A 25,762-nucleotide genomic window follows, 5' to 3' on the forward strand; every position below is an offset into this window, starting at 1 on the left:
GTCGCCGCCTATGCTCGCGCCTTACCCACCGAGAGCTCTGCTGCAATCGAAGTAAACGCCGCACCGACGCGACGCGACGCGGTCCAGTCTTTGAAGTGTGTTTATTTACCTTGCTATTGTACGCTGTTCAAAGTTTGTTTCGACGGTTGTTTTGATTTTTCCAGTTGCCCTCCTTGCGCGTTCTATTCTAGCTAGCTAGCTGGTATAGATTCTGACGACATGAAAATTCTGCGCCTGTGTGGGTTTCACTCTCGTTTTTCCCCTTTGTTCGAAAGTGATCCCATCGCAAATATGCTAATTTGGGTGCTAGTTTTTGTTCTGGCTCGGCGAATACTAAACACGCGAAAAAAGCGGGCAGCGATCGGGGGGGTTACTTCTTGGCCCGCTTGCTTAGTGGTCTATGTTTGATTCGAGAAGGAAAGAATTGTAAATACAGCTAGTAGCCGATTTTCAACAACTTTAGACTATTCTTTCTTGACATAATAACACTTGACGTTGGTTTTTATGTAAAAACTGTCAACGAGCCTTGAATCGACTACCACACCTCATTTGACACTTGATTAGTTTAATTTCTGCTTACGTTCAAAGTTTTTATACCAAAAACCAAAACCAAACTTTCGGTTCATCAAATCGAACCTTCTCTGCACCGTAGGTACATGAATCGAAAATAAAAAAAAATCCGTTCAGTGACACGGCCCAAAGATTTCCACCCGCGGCTCTTACGGAACACCATGCGCCCGCCTCGAGCATCCTGGCTAGCCCATCATCAACCGCCAAACGATATTGTGGCACGATGGCCCACGCTCCCTCGGCTTGGCTGTGCATATCAAGCAGTGGAAAAGCATTTATTCGTCCGTAGCTGGGGTCGCTTGTTCCTTCGCGTGACTCCGGGATTAGGTACCGATTTCCATGTTTCTACACTACCCTCTAGTCCTAGTGGGTAAAAGGTTCGGAAGTCCGTGCTCCGGTCGGTGCTTCTCATTCGATGTCGAGCGTTCGGCCCAACCGGGAGGAATTTCGACTGTAAAGTTCTTGCACTTTTCGGCCTTTGGGGGATACGCATTCCTCCAGCAAATCACAGGATTACTGTTCCAGTATTGTTTTTAGGTTACCAGTCTGTTTAGAGCTTTCATGATAGTGTTGCTTAGTGTTAGTGTTTCATGTTTTCGGTTCTGTTGGTCCCATTTGTGGAGGTGATCCTGTTTACAACTAGCAAAATCGTGAATTCGGAGCGAGGTAGTGCTGGGAGTGGCGATTGAAATTCGGTAAATTTAGCAAGCGCATATGAAAACCAGGTTCAAAAAGTTCAAATCAAGAAGAAGCAATGATGAATAATCGATTGCTGGTAATTGTGATGATCGTGGTGGTCCTCGTGAGACAGTGCTACTCCAGGGATCCACCGAAGGTGGACATCCCCGACCAAGGAACAGTGATGGGTGTGTTCATGAAGATGTTCAGAACTCAACGGGTAGTGGCATATCTTGGAATTCCGTACGCCCAGGCACCGACAGGAGATAAACGTTTCAGTCGTCCGGTGGTCGATAATCTGCCCAGTTGGGAAGGGGTTAAGAATGCGTCCAGCTTTGAGAAGCAGTGCTGGTCGTCACCTCGAAGCAGCCACCGACGGCATAACCAACTGTTTATGGAGCTAATACAGTCGGCCGAAGAAGGCGAAAAGCAGTACGACGAGGATTGCCTGTTTTTGAATATTTATGTCCCGGACGGTGAGTTTGAATCCATGCATAAATTTTAGTTATATACCTCGAAATTAGTGTTCCAGCTTTAAGGTTTATTTGAATGAAATTATAACAATGACAATAGTTCAACAGTTTGGCTAATTAGAAAATGTTACAACCAAAAACCTGATACACCGATTAAGATTTTGATTGCCTAAAACACAAAATGATTTGACAAAAATCTGTACTGTACTACCTGTACTATGTACTTGTTAATCCCGTCATTCAGGAAAACCCTTATAAATCTTTGATACTTCTTAGTTTTTTATATTAACATCACTCTTACCTCCTCATTATAGTATATTCGATCTAGGTATTAGAATACATGATTTGTTTTATTATGTTAATTTAAAAATTCAAGTGCATGGAGGAAAAGGATATTTAACTCTGTACAATAAAAATGAAAACATTGTAAATTATACTTATTATTCGAAATAAACTAATAAAAAAAATTTAGGTAATAAGTACGTGACAGATTGTATTTTGGTGTGAAAGTTAAAAATTACTAACAAAGTTCAAAATCTAGTCAATTTTCATCAAAGAACTGACCCGCCCCGGAGATGGGTTAACGCCAACTTATTTTAGTAGCTTGACAGTGATGAGTTCCAGCTAAAAAAAATTGTACACACTTAAAAAAACCACCGAATTGAGTAAAATTTTACCGAATTCTAAACCGCTGAACGTTCGGTAAAAAATGTTATTATTTTACGAACTCCAAGTCAAACCCTTTAAATCTATATCACCTGGAACCTTAGCCATTGGCGATGAAACGATGGATGTTTGCATGTTCTTCAGCTCATTCGTGGCTTTGGCGATCAGCTGATTCTCCGTTTTGAACACGAAACTATTCGGGTAGATCCTCCGTTTTAGCTTTGCCTAACAATTTTCTAGTTGTCACAGCTGGGGACTTTGGAAGAGTTGACAGTTTTCGGCATAATGTTTGCCTTAAGCCGGTCTATCAGCTCTAGTAATCTCTTAGCATAATGATCCGAGGCCAGGTCCAGCCAAAAACCACATCCTCCTCCGTGTGACCCCGGGACTAAATTTCCATGGTGTTACATTACCCTCTAGTTGGTAAAAAGTTCGGAAAGTCGTGCTCTGGTCGGTACGCCACAAAAGCTTCCGGAAGTCTGTGCTCCAGGCAGCAACATCCGGCAGGCACTTCGTACCAGTGCTCAAAAAAATCGACAGCCCTGCATGAAGGCGAATATAAAACGCATTCAGCGCATATAGTTTCACCCCTGGTAGTATTCTTTTATCTGTCAGTTATGGACATAATTACTGAACTACTGACAGTGTTTGTCTTTCTCAGTTTTCTACCATTCAAAACAACTCATTCGTGAATTGCAGTTCTGAATGATTGTTCGACTAACCGGTCAGTCAATTTTCTTGCTCTTGACTGATAATTTAGATCTCAAAGTTTAATTTTTTCAACTGCCTGCTTTTTAAAATGAACCAAAACATGGCTGAAGGAAATTAATTAAAACTTCAGAGTAATGTTTTTATTGTTTGATTACAGTCACTTTAACGACAAAGTCGTCAGAGTCCATTCATGGCAGTCAGCATGGCACCGAATATGAGCCTCCTCTTCCCTTCTTCAGTGTACCAACATGCTCCCATAGACTCGGGACAGCGACAGAAGGACCTTCTTCAGGAACTTAGTGTACGAGATATATTTGACGTCATCGCTTACCAGCTTGGTAAGAGACGTAATGTAGCCGGTTTTCCTGCTAGTCATTGCTATCCAGCGCAAGTAGACCATGGTATCCATTATGACCACCAAGTCGCGATTCGCCGGAAAGATGCTTTTTACCAGCACCTTCAACCGCTTCTTCTAATGGATTGCCTGCTGCTCAGACAAGGCCGACTTCAACTGACACTGAAAGGTACTGCCCGTTTGGCCGGTTAGTCGGACCTCTTGGCCCAAGGTATAGAATGATGAGGCCATCTTGTTCTCGGTTTTCCTTTTCTGCTACTGCTGCACTTTACAGTCGGGTAGCAGGAACCAGGCTGCCATTCGAAGCTCTTACTTTCCTCCAGAAAGGAGACGAGGTTGTAAATGCCGGATCGCCTATATCCGGACACGAAGGGCGCCAAGATGTCCAACTTCTTCTCTCCGGGCTAGAACAAAGAATTGATACACTGATAACCTTGTCAATGTTTTTCAACAGGGTTACTAGAATTAGCGATGCATAGGTGGATTCACCATCAGGTGGCAGGTAAATCGCATGAACAAACACTCAAATTAGTCCATTTTTAATGCATATATGTTAGACTCATCTTATCAGTAGAGAAGACTCTTTCTGAGGCACCAAAGGTCGCTGTAATACCCAGAAAATTGAGCCTACTTCTTACTGTCTTTGGTCTTCGACGCTTTTATTTTTGGCCCAACCCATCTGTAGAGTCTGCTTTCAGTCTAACATAGATTGCCTCCGTCATCGGAAAGTTCCTGGCAATGACATCTGTGAAGCCCACGAGCTACCTACGTTTGGTAAAAATCGTGCCTGTTGTTTCGACGTCTACTCAAGAGCGATGTTAAACAGCATGCAGGATAAGTCTCAACCCTTGCCGCGCCTCGTAGGAACTCGAGATGTGCATTAATTTTATCCTGATTTCTTTACTGTACAATTGCAAGTCTAGCAGGGCAATCAAAGAAATTATTTTCATGGTTATTACCACCATAATCGCAATTGATTTTGCTCCCTCACAGTCAGGGATGATTCCTCCTCAGAGGAAAAGAAGAGAAGAGAAAAATTCAAACTGTGCTCAGTCTTCAACGCGATTTATTCTTTGCCGTTTCATTTTGACTTTTCTCTTTCTTGCTGAACGCGGTTGTATGAGAAACCGCACATTGCGCTACTCATTGAGGAGCAACAGAATGTTAATACACTTTGAATACGTTGATGCGATGCGCTGACGTATGACAACTACGGGTAGTTTTAACATGGGTAGTGCGTTGGGAAAAAACAACGATTGTAAATAGCGGCCATTGCCATCAGAAAAATATTAATCCATTAATGCAGTTGAATCATGATTCTTACATTTAGTATATTCAGTTGAATTTGGCTGCCCGTGAACGCAACTGCATCATACAGTTAGGCATGTCACAACGACAACAGTGCGAAAAATGTTATTTAGATATGGCAACATTGGAATTCCCATGCACTTGCTTCTCGACGCGCACCTGCAGGAAAGTCCCATTATAAACAAAGGTAATTCTCCGCTAAGATTCAAAATTTAACGACTTTTGATTGCATTGACGCCTCTGAGTCTATAGTTTCTGTAGGGTAACAAGGGCTACGAAGGCCCGGCGGGGTAAGAGGGACCACATCGATTTCGCCAAGAAATCCTTAAATTTTCTACAAATGCCATAGTATGTTTTGTTTATTAGACTATCTAAACACTTTCGAGACAACCTGTGGCACTCGGCCGTATCCAATGTCAAAAGTAAAATCAAAACAAACTTTTCGTTCGTAGTGTCTTCATGCGATATATTTTCAGCAGCAACAAATTTAAGGTTATTCAGCAAAAAAAGCTATGTATTTTGTCGTTTCTGTTACCACTGACTTTAATGGGGCAATTCTTGTTCTGAGTGTGGCGGAAAAGGTATAGAAAATAGTACGGATTGAGAGATAAAAGCAAAATAATGTAAATTGTTAACTAGGGGTAAGACGGGCCATTTTTCACGGGGTAAAAGGGCCATACGTCATAGTGCTCATAATTGTCTTAAGTTCTTCTGTTTAGTGTCTTAATAGATTTTAAAAATATTGAATGAAAAAACCAACCTTTTTCCTGTTGAATTTGACTAACTTTTTTATTATTCTGACAGATACGCATTTCGTTTACGACTTCATCAGTGTCTTTTTCGAAATAGAGTACACCTGTAATAAAAATTATTCCTGAATCTGAGATCATCCTGTTTAACACAGAGCCTCCCACGTCCAAAGAAGCCAACGAGTGCCATTCGAATAACAAAATCAATGTAAATTTGGATCTAACGGAATCAAAATTTGATGATCCTAAGTCACTTAACGGCTCATTTAATGTGTTGCCTTCTTTGCCTTCACCTAAAGTGAAGCGTATTCAAAGAGTAAAAGTCCGCTGATAAATCAACAAAATAACGCCAAGAAAAGAGTAAATAAAAACCAGTGGAGTAAAATAACGTCTACTCTTATTTTCAAAATTGAACTAGTAGTAGAATTCCTTCTTTTAGCAGGTCTCCAAATTAAACTACTCCTTCTTTTAGCATGTACCTAAAACCCCTTAAGAACTTGTTCTTACTTAGTTAATAATATTGAAATTGTGTTTACAACTCAAAGAAACCTTCAAATCTGCCACAATCCGCCTTACTCCGACATGGTCCGTCTTACCCCTTTGGTGGTCCTTTTTACCCCGCCTGGTTGTGAACGAGTAATTTTTAGACGTTTCAAAAATTGATGAATAATCACGGAAAAATAGACTAATTAATTCTTTATATACTTTTTAATGGTAGATAAATGAATGCTTTTCCATGTGTGGAACAAAAAAAGGTGAATTTTCGTACACGTTTTATGCTAGCAATTTATTCGCTTAGGGGGCCCGTCTTACCCCGTCTTCCCCTACACGCACCGGTTGTTTCGTTTTCACGCTTACTGCTGTAGCTACCGAGAGGACCGAGAGCGAAACCGAAAGTTTCTCATTTCTCATTTCATCGCGCGTCAGTTTTTCTCTTTGTGTTTAGTCTGTTTCTCCTTGTGTAGATTTATTTCTCATTTCTGCTCATTGTGTTGAAAAAAAAGTTGCTCTTTTTGCACATTGAGTGAAGAAATAACAAGCCTGCTCACAATACATTCGTCGCTCTGTACTGTTGTACTGTTGCAAATCATGCATTTGGAGCCTAAATGACAATTTTTAGTGGTCATGTTTTTGACATGAGCGGCAAAAACCCAGGAGCAAATAAAATTTGCGACTCTTCTGAAGACACTACTTTTGATAAAGAGAAAAAGATAAATAAAGTCTGTGTGATCGTTTATCACCGACTTCCCATCGTCGGGTCATTACAAAATTAATATCAAAATAAGCAAAAAAGTCTGCAAAATCAAAATCTAAAATATAAAATTTTTTCAAAAATTTTAATCGTTTTTATCTCCTTAACCGTTTCGTGTACGGGAAATTTAACACCCATAAGTGTTCGGATGGGTACCCGGGTTGCCAGCGAAATGAAATGCTTCTAACTTTTTCATTTATTGACCGATTTTGGATCTTGACCCGTCAAAAAATTGGAAAAGTTTGTCTATTTTCAATATGTATGACCGAAACAGCCTAACGTTTTCATCTGGTTCCCGTAAATCCAGATCTCCGGCGGGACCATTTTCCAGATCCAAGACAAATTTGTACAATTGTCAACAAAACCAAGCAGTATTGGTATCAAAATTCATGAAATCACTCCAGAAGTAGATGTTTATGCATTTTGAGGCCGTTTAACGAGTAGTATTCGGAATGGCCACTTCGGAGCAGGTTCCCGTGGTAGGGCCCCTAACATGCTTGGATAGAAACCCCAGCAGTATGTATGTCAAAATTCATGAAATCACTCCAGGAGTTGATTTTTATCCATTTTGAATCCATCTGATGACTTATCCCCGAAATGGCCATTTCGGGGCAGATTCCCGTGGACCCTATATGACCACAAACTTGTTTGGATAGAAACCCTACACTGAGAAAACTTTTCGTATAGTTTCTATGTGTTTCACACATAGATTTTTTCCATGTGCCCAGTAAATGAATTTTATGTGCCAAACAGTTACCATTTATGTGTTTTTAAAATTTACCTTTAAAATTTGCACGTACTATTCATATGCATATAATTTTCATGTGTACTTCTGGGCGGATTGTATTTATATGTGGCATATAATAATCATAATAATTTTCATATGGAAATTTTCCATTTGTTATGTGCGGATTATTTTGAGTGTAGCAATACGTATGTCAAAATTAATAAAATTTGTTCAGGAATTGATTTTTATCCATTTTAAATCGATCTGAAGACTTGTCCCAGAAATATCCAGTCCGAAGTAAGTTCCATAGGGGCACGATATAGCCACTAATTTTTGATATAAAATGAAACTTCGGCAATATATGTGTCAAAATTGATGGAATCACTCCAGATGTTGATTTTTATCCATTTGAGTCCATTTGATGAGTTGTGCTCGGAATGACCACTCCGGCGACAACTCGTCAGGTGGAATCAAAATGGATAAAAAACAACTCCTGCAGTGATTACATGAATTTTGATACCAATATTGTGTGGTTTTATCGACAATTGTACAAATTTGTCTAGGATCTGGAACATGATCCCGAGGAACCGGATTTATGGGAAACAGACGTGTTCCCAGGTCTTGTATGTTTCGTACTCTAAAAATAGACAAATTTTCCAATCTTTTGGCGGTTCAAGATGCAAATTCGGTCAAGAATTGATAAAGTTAGAAGTATTTCATGCAAATGGTTTACTTCCACTAGTTAGGAGCATGAGTTTTAGCTGGCTGAGTTGAGGTAAACCTTGTTTTTCTAGGCAATAAAGTCTGAAAAGGTACCCAGCCGAACACATAACGTTTAAATGAAAATCTGTCTGCGAAGTCTATCGTATGAAAAAAGAACGTCAAGTTTCGAAATCAGAACCCCTACCCCAAATCACCTAGGCTTAGCTTTGCTTTGATATCAATACAGATGATTTCATATTGCCCTATCCTTATCATATTATCACATAATTGTTACCTTCCAGTCATAAAACGCGATTATGCTGTTTCGACATTCATTCGACTCATTGGGTGGCAACAAACCCGGTCCGAATCCTTCGCTTTGAACTTGACTTTGACTGCCATGTATTTTTGGATGCGAGCAGTTTGGAATTTATTCTATACTGATTTCTTAGCAATTGTGATTCCGATTTCTATCAACTACCGTGGTGTGGTATATTGTTTTGACCTTGAACACGGTGGTTGACCATTACCGATGCAATAGGTACCTACGGTTAGATGACCAGTTACGTAACGTTTAGCATAGAAATGAATCACCTCTGGATAGCCCTGATTTTCATTAATCGTAACAAACCCAACTATCGCCATCAGGGAATTCATAAACATGCTAATGAACGACAAATCACGATAGGACCAGGCTTGAGTCATAATGAGTGACATGTCCGGTCGAGAGTGGAGCTGTTTCGTGGGAAATACCAGCCATTTTTCCGTTAGAAACAGCCCCGAGCAAAGAAAAATGTTAAGATGATCAATGCAGTTCAAGAGACCTTTCAAGGCCAAGAATGTAACTTTGAGACATTTTAATGGTAGAAACGAGTTCGCTAGCTGAACGTTGCACAGGTTGAAGTTCAACATCCGTAAGGATAGCAGCAGAAAGTTCGATCCTGAAAAGGAACGCAATGCGAAACGCACCATCATGGTTCGATGAGTGAAAGTTTTTAAAAGTTTCTAATTGAATTAGACTTGTTGAGCCGCGGGTATAATGTACCCTTTCAACACGAAAGCTCTTTAACATCGATTGTATAGCTACAGTAGAAAGCACCAAGCAAATCGGTCCTGTAAAGTGGTATTCTGCAGTTTATAAATAAAATCGATAAAATTAAAACTTGATTTTCTATAGCAACCCAGCTTTATTTTTTGCACTACAAACCTATATCCATCGTATAATTCAGCCAACAGTCGGCTCTCGGCTCGGCAGCACGTTTGTCGGTTGCTCACTGATGAAGACAGTTGTCTGACAGGCGAACAGAATGCGTTTGATGTGCTGGGTTCAGCAACGAATGGGAAAACGTGAAAAGTCTTATGACGCAGGCCAGGTCTTGAAGAATTTGTTCTACTCGCTACGTCATAATAAAATCGTGAACAAATTGAGTGGATAGGGTAGGCTGGAGGATAGAAGTGAAATTTGTGGACTTTTGAGGTTATTTCTATGAAAGATTTTGCTTACATTGAAATGCAAGCATTTGAAAATACTTTCATTAATTCATTTCCACAAAAATAAATTAGTTTTTTACGTTAAATTGTTAGAAAATACGCATTAAATACGCCAAACGAAAAACAAATGTTTCCGCAAATGACCCAAAATGATACCGCAATAATTATATGTTCCTGCACTGCCTTAGATTACTTCTAAATAATTTGATAGTAGCAGCAGTAGTAGCCATAATCATACCCAGGCGAGAATCATGTTTCGTGCTACACATAAGAACTCCTTGCGAGGAAGTTTCGTCGCTTGTGCTGTTGTTGGTTGCGTCGAAAAGAAAGAAAAACCATGGTTGATATCAGCCCGACACTTGACTATGCTACGAGTACCTTCGTGCTGGTGACCTATACATTGCAGCAAGAGCACAGTACAGTAATTTTGGCGCTGGAATTAAAAATTGCTAACCTTTGTTAGAGTAACACGTTTTTAACGTTTGTACTTTTTTTTTGCGCCCCGCCAACAACTGTCCGGAAAAGTGGGTCGAACAATTCGTTGTTGCGCTTTTGAGTGCCTGCTCGCGTGTCACGGTTTCTTTTTTCTTTCACTCAGATTAATTCTTATTTTAGCAATAATGCTCATTGTTCATAATACATTGGTCTAGAAAAAAAATCGAATTTGCGTGCGTAGAAGAACCTGCGCGTTTGTTCCTTACACACTCCTTTTTAGGTATTACATCCGGCTTTCAAAGAATGCCGCATGACTTTAAATGCGAAACACCGCAATATTTAAATTTACTTTTCATGCTGCGTTTTCCGGTGTCCGCATAAACCACTTAAAAGTATGTAAGAACGAAACCTTTTAGGATATTTGGACTTTATGCATGCGGTTGTTCCGGCAATTTATGCTTACATCTAGAATTAAAGCAGAAATACCAAAAATTTCGTCGAAAATTAGCCCTGCGTGAAGGTTGTTTTGTAAGCACGCACATGACGTAAAGGATACTTTCTGAAAAAAAATAGATTGAAATTTGTTTTCAAAACCTAGACCTATACAAAACCCTGACATCTGAGACATGGAAATAGTTCGAACAATTTCGTTAAATTTCTCAGTCAAAGTATGAGGCAGTCTATCGAATAATCTGACTAATTGTGCTGACGGTGCCTAAAGGCTGTTCCAGAAAGTATGGACGGATCCAGTTTTTAGTAACAATAAAACAAAAATGTTACAAATTCTATTTTTTTATACTGCTGAAATAAGATTAGTACAACAATCCAATAATGTTCTCAATTTCTGCAATCAACCGATTGTATACACCTTCTTGTGAACGTTCTTCATGAGGTTTAGCACGCACTTCTAAGCGACAAGTTTTCACATTTCTCCAGTCATTTTTAAATTGTTGAATGGTTTCTCCTGGAGAGACATGTTAAGATGTGCCTAAGTGCCCAAAATTCTTCAATTAGTCGAATTTATTTGTTTTTGGACAATTTATTAGTCAAATGTTGCCTTCTTTGGAGGTGTAAAACTCCACTGTAGATTTAAGAAGCGTCCCGTATAAAGTAGCGGTCAAAGTTACCGCAAATAAAATTTCACATTTTAGCACATGCACTAAATTTTGATGTACATAGTCCAAAAATATATCGGAGTGTTGGCAAGTAAGGTTCGCACCCACGATGGTACCCGACTGTTTTACTAACTAAACTACCGCCGCCAGCTGTAATAGGTAGGGTAGATGCTCCAGTAATGGAGGAATTATGTCAGGGGATAGTATTTAAAGATAATTGAAATGCTCAATTTATCAGTTTCCAATTGAACTATATGATAATATGGTGCACCATAATGTTGGCTTTAAATGCATACCAAAATTATACTATTCTGTTGGTTAATATATCTCAAATATTGCTGTTTCTGACATTAGTCTGTGCTACTAAATTAGTGGTAATGTTCCTCTAATAGTGGAAAATTTGCCTAAAATCAAAATAAAAATTCGAGCGCTGCCATCAACCACAAAAAACTAACAAAAAATTATATATGGAAACGGGTTTCTCGGAAACTGATCAGACTGATTAAATTTACGTTGGATGATACATGGTGCTGGGTTCGGATTTCGGGTAGATTGTTAAGTTCATTCGAATTACATACAAGGCTCTGTCAAGGTAACGATCTCTCATGCCTGCTATTCAACACGCTGCGCTACGACATTCAACAAATCTGTTTTGCCGACGACATGACCATCCCCAGAGATGAATGATAGATATGCAAATTCTACCTTTGCTCACTGATGACGGCATCAGGGGGGCTGACAAGCGATTGTGGTTGAATAGGCTAATCCCCCGTACAAAGTGTATCCTATACAAGTAGCTCATTAGATCGGTTGTTCCTTCTCTATGGATATGAAACGAGAAACCAATGCTAAGAACGATTTTCGGCGGTGTACTGTACAGGACGCGAACGATGGACCATGAACCCTTCCAGCTCTACCTCGAGGGCAGTATTCAAAAGATGGCTAAAGCTGGACGGATACGATGCACCGCACATCTTTTTTGCTACTATCGCTATTGAGTGAGCGATGTACTTTATACATTTTTTAAGCGTGCTTGTGTATATTCATATTTACCCTTCCTCCAATGCTTACTCTACTTTATCCACCTCGCTCCACGTGACAGTGCTGTCCCCAATTATAGCCAATCCCTGGCGCAACCCGGTTAGCTACCAGTGTATTTAACTATAAGGGTCTTATTTTTGCACTGTCAATAGGCTTCATCGCGATAATAAAGAATTCAGCATGTAGGAAGGGTGATGAGGGGCCTCAAAATAAACCCATGTTAAAGTCACGTTGACATCGAATGGCCTTATTCTACTAAGATTCGAAGCAGATTCGAAGCTTGTCAAAGCAGACTCGGTAACCTTACGGTTACAGAACCGCCTGCGAGCAGAGCTTTATAAACATGGTCAAAAAACGCTAGCAACGGCTCTACACTGGATTATTTCCAAGAATTCGGAGGAAGATTTGGGGGAAACTACCGCAGGTATGGATGAAAGGAGTAGTTTTTCCCAGCTTGGTTCGACTGCTGCAACTATCGCGAAATAACGCTGGTAAACACCGCCTACAAGGTACTCTCTATTACATTTCTGCCGGCTGTCACCGATAGCACAAGGTTTCATAGGAAATGAAACATACAAAATTATTACCATCAGACAGATCTTGCAGGAATGTCGGGAGTTCAACGTTCCCACAGTATAATCAATATATATATAGAATGCCAGTGTCGCTGCAGTGCGCGTGGTAAACATCATACATATTCAGATAATGTATTTACATTATATATGCATATGTGTGTGTGACTGAGATTCATCAAAAGGGGAATCTCATTGTCAAACTTTGACAACCAGTTTAAAATTTCGAATATGGCTGCCAAGTAATGTGATTGTAAACTTCGCTTGCTTCAAATTTCTGAAAAAATCGGTGCAAACAGGTGCAGTTTTGGGATTCAATCATCCGGACGAAAAGAAAATTGGCGTTCAAAAACATTTCACTGGCATGAAAACACAGCGATGAGCGCACTGATGACAGCACCAACCAGCGCACAGATAAAGAACAGATAAATAACAATGAGCAACTTTGACAATGAAGCTCCCGATTCACAGACTTGATACAGATTGTTAGCATCATGTTTACCACAACGAGTTCTGTAGAAAAACAGCGACACTGGCATTCTATATATATATTGATTCTACTGTTCCCACGCATACGCATCACATCTTTATTGATTTCAAAACAGCATAAGATACAGTCTGTCTAGACCAGAGCTGCCATAAATACAGATATTTGAACATGCATAAATTTTGGACCCAGCCGTTTTTAGTATTATTATATTCTCGGTCTAATCTTTTAAATAACATGAATAGTTTATGGAGTACTTTAAAGTCCAGGCACATTAGTAGAGCCAGAAATCACAGCTACTAAAATAATTGATGGGTCCCAAATTTATGCATGCACAAATATCTGTATTTGTGGCAGCTCTGGTCGAGACCAGCTATGGTAAAAATGGATGAACACGGTTTTCCGGACAAACTGACGGGGCTAATCAGAGTTACATTGGATCGAGTGAAGTGTTTTGTGCGCATCTCGGGGACACTCTCGAGCCTCTTTGAGACGCGGCGAGGATTGAGACAAGGTGACAGCTTATATCCTGCATGCTGCTCAACATCGCTCTTGAGGGGGTGAACCTACGAGCATAGGCATCGAAACGAGAGGTACGATTATCACCAAATCTAGCCAACACCTAGGCATCGCAGATGACTTTGGCATCATAGCGGGGAACTTTGTGGAAGCGGAGGCAATCTACGCTAAAAATAAATGCGTCGAAGACCAAACACATAAAAAGAAGAGGCTCAAAAGAGACAAACGCGCCTACCACGGACGGAAATCGTTGGCCGCGACAAACTAGAAGTAGTAGGTGCATTCGTGTAATTGGAATCGCTACGCCGTCGTACGAAGTTGTCAATGTACAAAACACTTATTAGACCGGCAATTCTTTAGGTACTTGAAGCTGTGATACTACTCTCGGAGCACTCATGCGGCCTTGCCATGCTCGAGATGCTGTGGACGATATTTGGCGGAATACAAACTGGAAGCGGGGAGCTGCTTGAAGAGATTCCCATCTTACATCTGGCGAAAGTCGTTTGGCTACAGTGGATCGGATACGTCATAGGAATGCCAGTCGACAGTGCGAAGAAAACGGTTCTTTTCAAAAACCTTACCGATACCAGGAACAAAGGGACCATGCAAAGTGGCTCGACCAGGGCGAAAGTAATTTGCGAGTTCTGTGACGCCCGGGAAATTGACGACAAGTGGCCCAAGATCGAGTTGAATGGATACGACTGCTTGAAACAACACGAGCCATCCCGGCTGCTGCTGACGGCGGCGACGAAAAAAAATCATATAGAGTAGGGCGGGGCATAAGTGCGACGTTTGAAGTTGGCATCAATTTTCATAGGATATGAAATAACTCAATATCTTCACATTCAACTATAAATCATCTCGAATAATAGTGTTATGCAAAATAAATACTTCATTTTTCTGATTAAGTGCCGAATCGCGCGTTTACCTCCCTAGCGACCGCGGGGCAAAAGTGCTAAGCTTGAATCCATGAAATTAGCGCAGCAGTAGTTAACAAAACCATAATGTCTTCAATATGCGGTGTGTTTCAGTAATGAATAATCTCAATTTGCACACTTTTTATTTTCCGCTGGTGCACTGCAGCCTCCGTCAGATCGAAACTTTACCAAACGTTTTTTTTTTGTTTCACCAGCGGGTAAACACTGTTTTCTTTCGGCCAGCATCTGTAGAACACACAGTTTTCGGCAGATCTTCCATTTCTAGTATCTGTAATACAGTGCCCAAAACTGTATATAATTACCTATGCATTTTTGCCTCGCCATGGATCGCACTTTTGCTCCGTCCATGAGACGCACTTTTGCCCCACAAGGCGCTCGACGGGGTTGGATCAAATTATAGAAAAGCGAAATATATTTTGTAAATTTTTTTCACTGCATTTTCAAAGAAGAAATATGAAATATGTAAGTAATGTAAAATGCTGCTACAATTTTTCAACAAGTGATATCCTCCTGTTGATATCGAGCTAGCCGTAAAGTAAAATATTACATCAAAACCGCTCTAAAATAACATCTACACATAATTCAGCAGCTATGCTTCGTAAACAACAAATGTTCAGGATAGATTCAAGCTGTCAAAGTAGTCACCCGCCTATATGCCAATGCAGTCAATCTACCCGGAATCTGTACTGATAAATCATTGAATCGCACTTTTATCCCCGTCGCACTTTTGCCCATCCTTACTCTAATACAAGAGGCGAGTCAGTCGCAGACTGAAAACCTCTGAAATGAACAATCAAATCAAATCAATCATGTAATAGAGAAATGACAACTAGTATCATTTCAATTAGCTGCTACATCAAGATTTTTTTTCTATTTCAGTTGAATAACTGAACAACAATTGAATTAATATGAATGCAGTTTGTATGGAGATAATTATTAAGAACGAGTTCAACAAATGGGTGAAATTGATTTTCTCATATACTCAAGCCGTCGGTAAACTAACTCGTATGGTCATTATGCACCTATATAAATGTACTATTTTTCATGAAACGAATTTAAAAAACTGTTTGGATTGGAATTGAGCTTGACTAACAATTGGAAACATACATTGTACCACTGTCAAAACTTGGTTAGATTTTGGATCTAAAAAGTACAAAAACTATGGAATACAGAGCCGATACGCCCATTTTTAACCAAGCTTTGTGATTGCCTCATCATAGATTTGTTAGCAACTATCAGCGCCTTCTACAGCCTATGTATATTTGCGAGTAACCATAACTATCATGTTGATATCAAAACCTTATATGACATCCAACCACTAGGTAATAAAACTAAAGCAACAGCTGCGACAACCCCAGAAAAAATGCGGTAGAAATTTCTCAATCCTATGCAAGATTGCAAGGCGATAGCGACTGCAAAAGCTTCTCAGGAACAGTACGAAATTTATTGTCCCGCTGCAATAAATAACGGTTCAAGGATCATCATATCGTTAAAAATGCCTTCTGATATTTTCGCCTCCTCAATAACTGCCTTAACCTTTGGCAAACACTCTTTAAGTCTCCAAAATGCCAACTAATCTACAGGCACCTGGACCTTCATAAACCACTGCAATCATCCCAGTAATGTTAAATATGCAAAACTTTGCACCACGGAGAGAAGATTGAAGAAATTTATGAGCCGATAGGAATCAGTACCTCCATTACACAGGTTTGCAGGCTACCGCCGCCGATAAGTGCTCCGTCGCCGGTGCGGTGGAAGTACCGGTCGGTGCAATGACGAGTAAACTGTTTCGTGAGTAAAAACAAAACAGTCCTTGTCGGACGACGGACGACCCCAGCCAAGAACCGCAGCTTTCCGTTGGAGGAGAAGGACGCCAACCAGGAAATACTAATGAAATAAAGAATCCAGTAACAAATTTTCCCCTCTCGAAAATCGATATGCAAATCGTGATAAAACCGCCCCTCGTACGCGTCGACCTGGATGTGGTACCTCTACACGCGATTCCGTAGACGGACGGGTAGTTTAGAAGTCGCGTGATTTCCTTTGATAAAAGTACTGAAGGGTTTGCCAAGACGCGAACTCCTTTTGTCATAAAGGCGAAATCAAACCCACATGCTGATGTGGTACAAAGGTTAGGTGCCACACAACATAATCGTGACGAAAAGTTCCTACTTGGGATTTAGTAACCTAATTTCGTGGAAATTTTCAAATTAAAGTATTTTGAAAATGAGTACTAAGCAGCAATTAGGTGTCATTAAGTTAATGATAGCAACAGACCAAATAGTGTGTTTAATTGAGCCGTTGACATGGCATCCGACGATACGGTTTGTGTTGTGTCCCACGGAACGAATGTTAGTAAGTATGATTCGTTTAAAATTTCCTTGTATCGCTCATTACAATAAATTTTGCGCGTGGGCCACGTGGCATGCGGTTGGTTTTTCCTTCTTTTCCAATCCTGTAAGAACCTATATTGCTCGGTCGTTGCGTGACCGTTCTAATTACTGCCGTGTCGCTTAAGACGACGGGCAACCAAACGCAACAAACGCTGTGAGTGTCGGGAGACGGTTTTAAACGTTCCTTAGCCCGGGTTCTGGCGTGGAATCGGAAACGTCCTTTTGACCTCGTGAACAGCAGTTGTGGGTCTTTGCTTCCGCCGCCGGCGTCAATTAACCGCGTAGACTTACGTGAAGGTTTCAACAGCCTTGTTTGTTCTATATTTAGCCGGTTAAAGCATGATCCTTTGAATACGGCTAGGGGCGGGTCATTCACCTTAAAGATAACTAGACGTGATTGCAATTACGAATGATTCAGTATCCATTCTGGAATGGGTAGTCTAATGTTTGTTTAAATAGCTGTAATCAATACTCCAAAGTTTATGTTCTTGAACTTTAGTTAAAATATTTGTTTTGATTTATTTTATATTTGAATAGTTTTTTCGGTGATCTATTGAAATACGGCGGTTTTTATTTATGACGATGTTTTAAATAACGTGAATTTTTTACACGATATTTTTCACGCGCCTCGCGTTTTTTACAGGATTTTTGAAATGTACGCGGATATGCTCTATGCATGATTTTGGAATTTACGCGGTTTTTACTCATAGTTCATAATTTACGCAGTGTATTTTTACGCGGTTTTCGTATCCTTCACATAAAAAGCGAATTGAATATAATATTATCACAGGTTCGATTCAATTGAGGCCGCATCATTCACAAAGAATTTGGTAACAAAATCAATAAAATCGATTCAGTAGCATTTTTAACTTGCGATAGCATTTTTTCATGGAATCCGTTCCGTGCTTGGATCAGAAAAGAAACTTTTCCGGGGACTAGAACCGGTCATATGGCCTCTGAGGGACATGAGATGGTCACCAATCGCTATTTTGTCGAGTGCAAATGTATATGCCACATGACATATATTGCTTCTGATGAAATGATGAAATTCCATAAGGTGGAAACCGGTTCCGGATTCATAGTGATCTTCCGGATCCATATGGCGGGTACCATGGCTCGTTACTGCAGCAAAGTAACCAATATGACCACTAGCGTGCCCAGGCATAAACAAAAGGTGGGGCATCTGACCCTTCAGAAAGAAAGTTTTGGCATGAAAAACAGAAAAATAGTAGGATGGCTTTTCATTACTTTTCACAAAAATACCGACTGATAAGGTTGAAAAATCTAAACTTTTGAGTTCAATTGGACTTAAAATCACAGATGAAATTGGATTGGAAATTAGAATTGAAATCGGACTTGGTATAGGACATTAAATAAGACTTGAATTTGAACATATTTAGACTTTAAGGCTTCATATTAAATTGGAAATTGGGCTTGGTCTATTCTGTTGTCTTATTTTCTCACACGTTCCATCTTTCTTCTGTTCCGTTTATTCACTTTTCCAGCCCCGTTTTTGTACCATTTTCTTGGTTTTCGTTCTTTTTTCTTCCATTTTTCTCTCGATTTCCTTTTTGCTATTCCGTGTGTAGTGTTTCATGTTTCTTTGTTCCGTTTTCCTTCATTTCTTTCCCATTTTTTCTAATTTTCATTCCTGTTTTCAATTAATTTTTTATTATTTTCTCACCCGTTTTCCATTTTTTCTCTTTTTTTCGTTTTCAATTTTCGTCTTTTGCTAACTCTTTTTATCTTCTTTCCTTCTCGTTTGTTGTCTTCATCTGTTTCATTTTTCTTCTTTTTAATGCCCCATTTTTTTACATTTTTTGGCGCTTTATTCTGTTTTTGACTCTTTTTTTTTTGCTCCGCTTGTCATTTTTTATCTTCCGTTTTACATCTTTTTCACTTTCGTTTACATTTTTCTTGAATTCGTTTTTCCTGTTTTTCTGTTCCATTTTACCGTTTCATTGTCCCATCTACCTCCTTTTATATTTTGTTTAACTGCTTTTTCCCATTTTTCTCGTATTTGCTTTTGGTTTTTGTTTTTTCTACGCTATTCTTCTTTTCCCTTTTGGTTTCTCTTGTCTTCTGTACCGGATACCCCTTCTCGTTCGTTGTCTTGTGTTTCTCTTTTCTCTTCGCTCTTCTTTTCGTGTTTCGTTTTTCGTGCTGATTGTTCTTTTTCATTTTTTGTCTTTTCTATTGTTTCGCGTTTTGAAATCCGTTTTTCCTCTTTTCCTGTCTCGTTTTCTGTTATTTTCTTTCCTGTTTCGTTTTTTTTTTCATTTTTAGTCATCTTTCCGTTTGTCTTTGTCGTCTTTCATTTAAGTTTGTTCCGTTCTTCCTCTTATTATGCCCTGCTTTTCCTCTTTTTCCATCGTGTTCTGTTTATCTTTTCCGATCCCTTTTGACTTTCGTTTTCATTTTATTTCTTTTTCTATCCCATTTTCTCTCTTTTCTGTTCTCGTTTCTCCATTTTCCTGCTTCCGTATTTTCTCCTTTTCTTTTTTATCTTGTTTTTTTCTCCTTTTTTGTTCCAGTGTGCCTGATTTGTTTAAAAAATCTGCAGTAGTTTTTTTGGTGATCTATTAAATTACGGCGGTTCTTATTTATGAGAATTTTTTAAGTAACGTGGATTTTTACACGGGTTTTTTTACGCGCCTCGCGTTTTTTTACGCGAATTTCAAAATATACGCAACTGTTGTTCACTATGGTCAAAAGGTTTTGGTATATAATTTATTTTATCACCAAACCAATGCATTTGAAGCCGATAAAATTTAAACTTCCGTCCGCTGGTAATCAACGACTAGACAAGAAAACGTGACAATATTTCCTTTGAAAAAGGCCAAAACCGAAGGCCGAAACGTCAGGCAGTATAAAACAGTCGTTTTCGATATAAAACTGACTAAAAAGCAGAAAATCCACAGTATTAGAATTAAAATTGAACTTGACAAAGGACATTAAATATCCAATTGGTTTCCTTGGTTTTCGTTCTCACCTTTCTTCCATTTTTCTCTTATTCTCACCTTTTCCTTTTCTCTACTCCGTATGGCATGTTTCATTGTTCCGTTTTCTTTCATTTCTTTCCCATTTTCTCTAATTTTCAATCCTGTTTCCAACTCGTTTTTTATTATTATCTCTCCCGTTTTCCATCTTTTCTCTTCTCTTTTTCCTTTTTTTTATTTCAGTTTTCGTTTTTTACTTCCAATTTTTTATCCTCTTTCCTTCCCGTTTGTCGTGTTCACTGTTCTGTTTTTCCCCTTTCTTTATTTCGTTCGACTTGTTTCGAACGAGATGTTTTGCCCATTTGATTTTGCTGGCGAAAATTTCGTTCGAAATACCAATTCGTTCGAAATACAGAATAGCGGTGATAGTCCCATCTTTTATTTATTATATCTTTCATATCTATCCTTTTATATTCTGTTTCACCTCGTTTTCCCGTTTTCCTCGTTTTTCCAATCGGTTTTTTCTCTCGTTATTTTTTCCCCTTTCGACTTTTCTTGTTTTCTGTTCCGTATACCATTTCTCTTTTTTTGTCTCGTGTTTTTCTCTTTTTTCTTTGTTCTTTTTTTCCTGTTCCGTTTTTCGGTCCTGACCGTTCTATACCCTTTTAGTCATTTCTCTTCCTATTTTTGCGTTTTTAACCCCGTTTTTCTTCTATACCAATCTTGATCAGGTTTTTCATCGTCTTTCCTTTCATCTTCGTCATTTTCTTTTTTACAATCTTTAATGTAGGTCTGTTCCGTTCTTTGTCCTATTATGTTCTGCTTTTCTTCTTTTTCTGTCACGTTCTGTTTTTCTTTTCCGATCACTTTTAACTTCGATTTTCATTTTCTTTCTTTTTCTGTTCTCGTTTCAACATTTTCCTGCTTCCGTACTTTCTCCTTATCTGTTCTATCTTATTTTTTCTCCCTTTTTGTCCCATTTTCTCCTCTTTTGACCTCATTTCGATCTCGTTTTTTTTCGTTTTCCTTATGGTTATCTCACTTTTATCTCGTTTTTGTTCTTTTCTCTTCCGTTCTTCGTCTTTTTCTGTTCAGTCTACTCGTTTTTTGTCTCACTTTCCTTTTTTCCCCTTCCGTTTTCTACATTTCCACTTTTTTTCTCTTTTTATATCCCGTTTTCCAGATGGGAGCATTCTGTCACGTTTTTTCTTTCGGTTTTCTTGGCATGTAACAGTTTTCATTCTTTTTTTCTCTCGTGTTTTCTCGTTTTCTATCCCGTTTGTCCAGTTTACCTTCGTGCTCTTTTCCGTTTTTTTCTCCTTTTGTCTCATTTTTGGAACATATGGATATGGAACTGGTTGCACTAGGTTGTTTGATCCATGAGATATGAATTTATAAATTAAACAAATATTCAGGAAATCCGAGGTGTCAGCCATAACACAGGAACAACAAAAATGTTATCATGCAAATCTAATTATTAAAATAGTAGGAATTGACAAGCAACAAAACAAAATTTAAAAAACACAGGACATTTGTTACTGCGTTGTTACTGCGTTGAAATAACGTGTCGTTAATGCGATATTTGAAAACCAAAGATTTAAAACCAATAGTTTGTTTTACACGGCATTTGTGAATGCTAATTGTTATTCAATTAGAGCTACGCCATACCGCAAACAAATCAGCTAATTTTTTCATTTTATTTGGCAAGTAAATATTTACATATGTTACATTGTTGGCAAATCGTAGATAAACAGTGTAATCAACAGAGGTCCCAAAATGCTCCTTTGGGGTACTTGGGAACCATTGTGAAACCACGTTGATTGAGAGGAACCAAGCTTAATGACGGTTTCACGTTCGCAAAGATTCGCAAAGAAAGCATTCCAGATAAAACTTCCAATTTGTCAAATTTAATGTGAAATAAAAATAATTCCTCAATGTGTAACCGGGATTTCCAGAGTTTTTAGTTTATTTGCCCGGCATTTTTGCGAAACGTAAATTGCGTAAACATAGATCCAGTTTGAAATTCAATCTCAAAACAAATTTTAAGTAAAGTTTCATGTCATAAGAGACGGATTAATCAAGGGTCGCCTATTTCAATCAGTTGAAAATAAATGAGTTTAAAATGCAGTATTTTGTACAAATTTTCGGAATCTTTTGATAAGAACATCATTTTGAATCACCTAATTCGCTGTAATTCGCACAAACACAATTAATGTTTTCCTTTTCTTATCTTTTCCCATTTCAGCTCCAATGCCACAGGAGGGCTACTCCGTCCTGGTGCTCTTTCCTCCAGGCGATTTCGACGGTGACACTCCGTTCATGCTGAATCCGTTCCAGATGGTTTTCAAGCAAAAGCTGATCGTCGTAACCGTACAGTATCGGCTGGGCATGTTTGGTTTTCTAACCACCGCCGATACCGAAGCGCCGGGCAACTTTGGCCTGATGGACCAGGCGGCTGCCCTGCTGTGGATCAACCGGAACATCAAGCTTTTCAACGGAAACGAAGCATCCGTCACCCTCATCGGGCACGGAACTGGCGGCGTATGCGTCGGTTTGCTGCTTACTTCAGGCGAATGGACAAATGATTTCTTCCAGAAAGCCATCATCATGTCCGGCAGTGTTTTAACAGATTCGATGGTTAAAAACCCTCAATCTTACTCGTCGGCACTAGATGAAGTGGCTAGTATATTCGGTTGTAATCGTAAGCCTACGTCGCAGCTAATCACATGCCTACGCAGAGTTCCGGGACCAGTGTTGGCCGAGAATGCTCCGGCTGTAGACTGGGGACCGGTGGTCGATAAAGATCTGAGTAACGTGACTACACCGTTCATTCCAGAACCTCCAATAATGCTAGCTCGCCAGGGTAAACTGAAAAAGGTTCCCTTGCTAATCGGACATACCGATATGGAAGAAGGTTTGGATGTAGCGATGGGAGATGTTTTAGAGAATGGAATAGCAGTCGAAATGTTTGAGACTTTACTGGGGGATGCCGTTATGATGGATTTATCGCAAATGGATTTTAACGACACAATTTGCGGAGGCAACATGGAGATTGTAATGGATGCCGTTCAATTCCAGTATAATCCGTACCCTCCAACAACGGATCCGATGACTTTGAGGAGGCGTTATATAGAATTTGCAACCGAGCGCAAATTTGTATCATCCACGATTGAGCTCGCGATGGCAATGACCGCACTTGCGGACACCTACGTGTATCGCTTCGACATTAAGCCCCGCACCGAAGCGGCCTTAAAAGGTGTGCCGGAGTGGATGGGCGTTCCGCACAACTTCGAGCTAATCTTCCTCTGGGGTCTTCCGTACTGGCTGATGCTCGCCGATCAGATGCAGTGGGATAGCGCGGATAAACGCGTGTCTGACATCGTGATGACCCTATGGGCCAACTTCGCCAAGTACACCAATCCAACGCAAGTCGGTGTATACATCAAGTGGGATAAGTTCACCAATGACGAACCGGGAGTGCTGATTATCGACCGATCGTTCAATATGAGCGACCACACGACGATGAGCTTCAATGCGGTCAAGTTCTGGAATCACTACTACCCGAGTGTGATCAACTTCGCTGCGCAGTGCTGCAATTCCACGTACAACGGCGGCAGTAGTTACCACGAAATGTTAAGTAGTTCCGTAGTGCATAGTATTGTAGTAGCGAATTTTATATTGTTACAATCATTTATTTACATTCAAATACAATATTTTTTCCAGACGTAACCGTCGGAAAGGAGCGTACAGGGAGCGGGAGACGCGTGTTTTACTCTATTCAAATATCACTATCATAACCGCTTTAGTGGACTAATTCGTTTTCAACTCGCGACAGCAAACACCAGCACCAGCAAGTTACATTTTTTTCCATGTTGAGTATTGTTATTACTGTGACCATTTGGTTGATCTATTGTGATATATCCCCCGTTTTATTTTAGCTATGTTGTCAGGATGACGCACCACTATCAGAAGCGGTCGTCATTGTTTGACTTGACATAGTATTTGTCTAACCCGGTGATGCACTTCGGATGAATTGCACTACTGCGTTGGGAGTTGTTCTCCAAATATCAGAGGGTTCTAACAGCCCTCTTTCTTCTTTTCTTTTATTGAAAATTGCCGGACATCGGCATAACAGGTGTTCCGAGTCCTCTTTTTAAATCACAAGAATCAATCACGTAGGACCAGAGAACTCCAATCTCCTACCAAAAAGGGATTCAGCCATACGCCACAGTCCTGGATCTTGTTCCGCATTTTTAGTAGCTTAGAGCGGGATGGCCCATGTCATTCCAAGAACTCGTCTCTATTCCATTCGGTCGTGGTCTTACTTATCTACTTACTTACTTTTTCGGCAACAGTCCGATTATCGAATCTGGGCCGATTTTAGGAGTCTTCTCCACGCTTGTAGGTCTCGGGCTGTCACTCTTCTATCGCCCCTTATACCCGCTGTTCTAGCATCCTCTTCAACAGTGCTCATCCAACAGGTACGGGGTCTGCCTCGAAGTCGGTGGCTTCTGAAGCATGACTGGTCACCCCACTGTAGCCTTCCGTGTGTTATCCACTTTGCAATATCCGCTTCTCACATTCAAAAACACCAAAAGCTCGTAGGTCGCTCCCTTTCAACGTCGGCGCTTCGTGGCCGCTTCGTGCGAATTTCGGAGTAGCAGGCTATGGCTATGGCTCAGCTCAGCTGGCTACCTAATCCGTAGAAGGCCCTATTGGAAGGCACTATCCGTCATCTTACTTCACGGCTCACATCGCTGTCACATGTCATTAAGTGCACGCAAAAACAGCGCTTTCAAATGGAATGTTGAATAGCAAATTCGATAGCCCGTCACCTTGCTTCAAATCATCTAACGTCACAAACGAGTCCGACGTCCCACCCGCTATCCTGGCGTTGTTTTTGTACCATCAAGGGTATCACGTATCTGTCAAGTCAGTTTTGTTGGAAACCATGTTCAAGCATAAACCGCCACAGCTCATTTCGTTTAACTGAATCATACGCCACCTTGAAGTCTATAAACTAATAGTGAATCTGCAAGTTGAATTCCCGGAATTTATCAAGGATTTGTTGCAAGATGAACATTTGGTTCGTCCCTCTCAAAAACTGCACTGGTATTTTCCAACAAAGGTTTCCTGCAATGGCCTCAGTCTGTGAAACAGAATACCGGAAAGAATTTTGTCTGCAGAATTGAGGAGAGTTATGTCCCGATAATGCTGCATTCGAGTCGATGACCCATTTTGTAAATAGGGCATATAACACGTTTCAACCAGTCCGTAGGTAAGTCGTCCTCAGTCCATACCTTTAGTATAGTCTGATGGATTGCATAATACAGCCGTTCGTTCCCGCCTTTCGAGAGTTCGGCGGGGCTCTACCAGTAACGGGGCGAAAGAACTCTTTGCGTCCAACCTGTGTATTTGTATCATCGATGACTATCTTTGCACTCTTCATATGTTCTGTCGAGAAGATCATAGAACTCCTCTTTCACGTAATCGGGTTTGTCGTTCGTCGGGGTGTACACATTTATCAGGCTGTAGTTAAAGAATCCAGAGAACGCGAACAGCTATGGCAGGTAATGCACGACTATGGTTTCCCGGACAAACTGACGCGGCTGATCAGAGCTACCCTGGAGCGAGTGATGTG

At 40.0% G+C, this 25,762-nt stretch overlaps 1 protein-coding gene across 1 annotated transcript in view; it reads left to right on the top strand.

Moving 5' to 3' along the window:
* The first annotated feature begins 1,324 nt into the window (after positions 1–1,324).
* The window catches only part of LOC128736632 (neuroligin-4, Y-linked), a 30,724-nt gene continuing 6,286 nt past the window's right edge, over positions 1,325–25,762 (top strand). Inside the window, exons 1-2 of the mRNA XM_053831120.1 lie at positions 1,325–1,724; positions 22,367–23,825. Of these exons, the coding sequence (XP_053687095.1) occupies positions 1,325–1,724; positions 22,367–23,825 (1,859 nt within the window). The remainder of the gene's footprint in view (positions 1,725–22,366; positions 23,826–25,762) is intronic.

Source organism: Sabethes cyaneus, chromosome 2, assembly GCF_943734655.1.
Source record: "Sabethes cyaneus chromosome 2, idSabCyanKW18_F2, whole genome shotgun sequence".
Lineage (NCBI taxonomy): Eukaryota > Metazoa > Arthropoda > Insecta > Diptera > Culicidae > Sabethes > Sabethes cyaneus.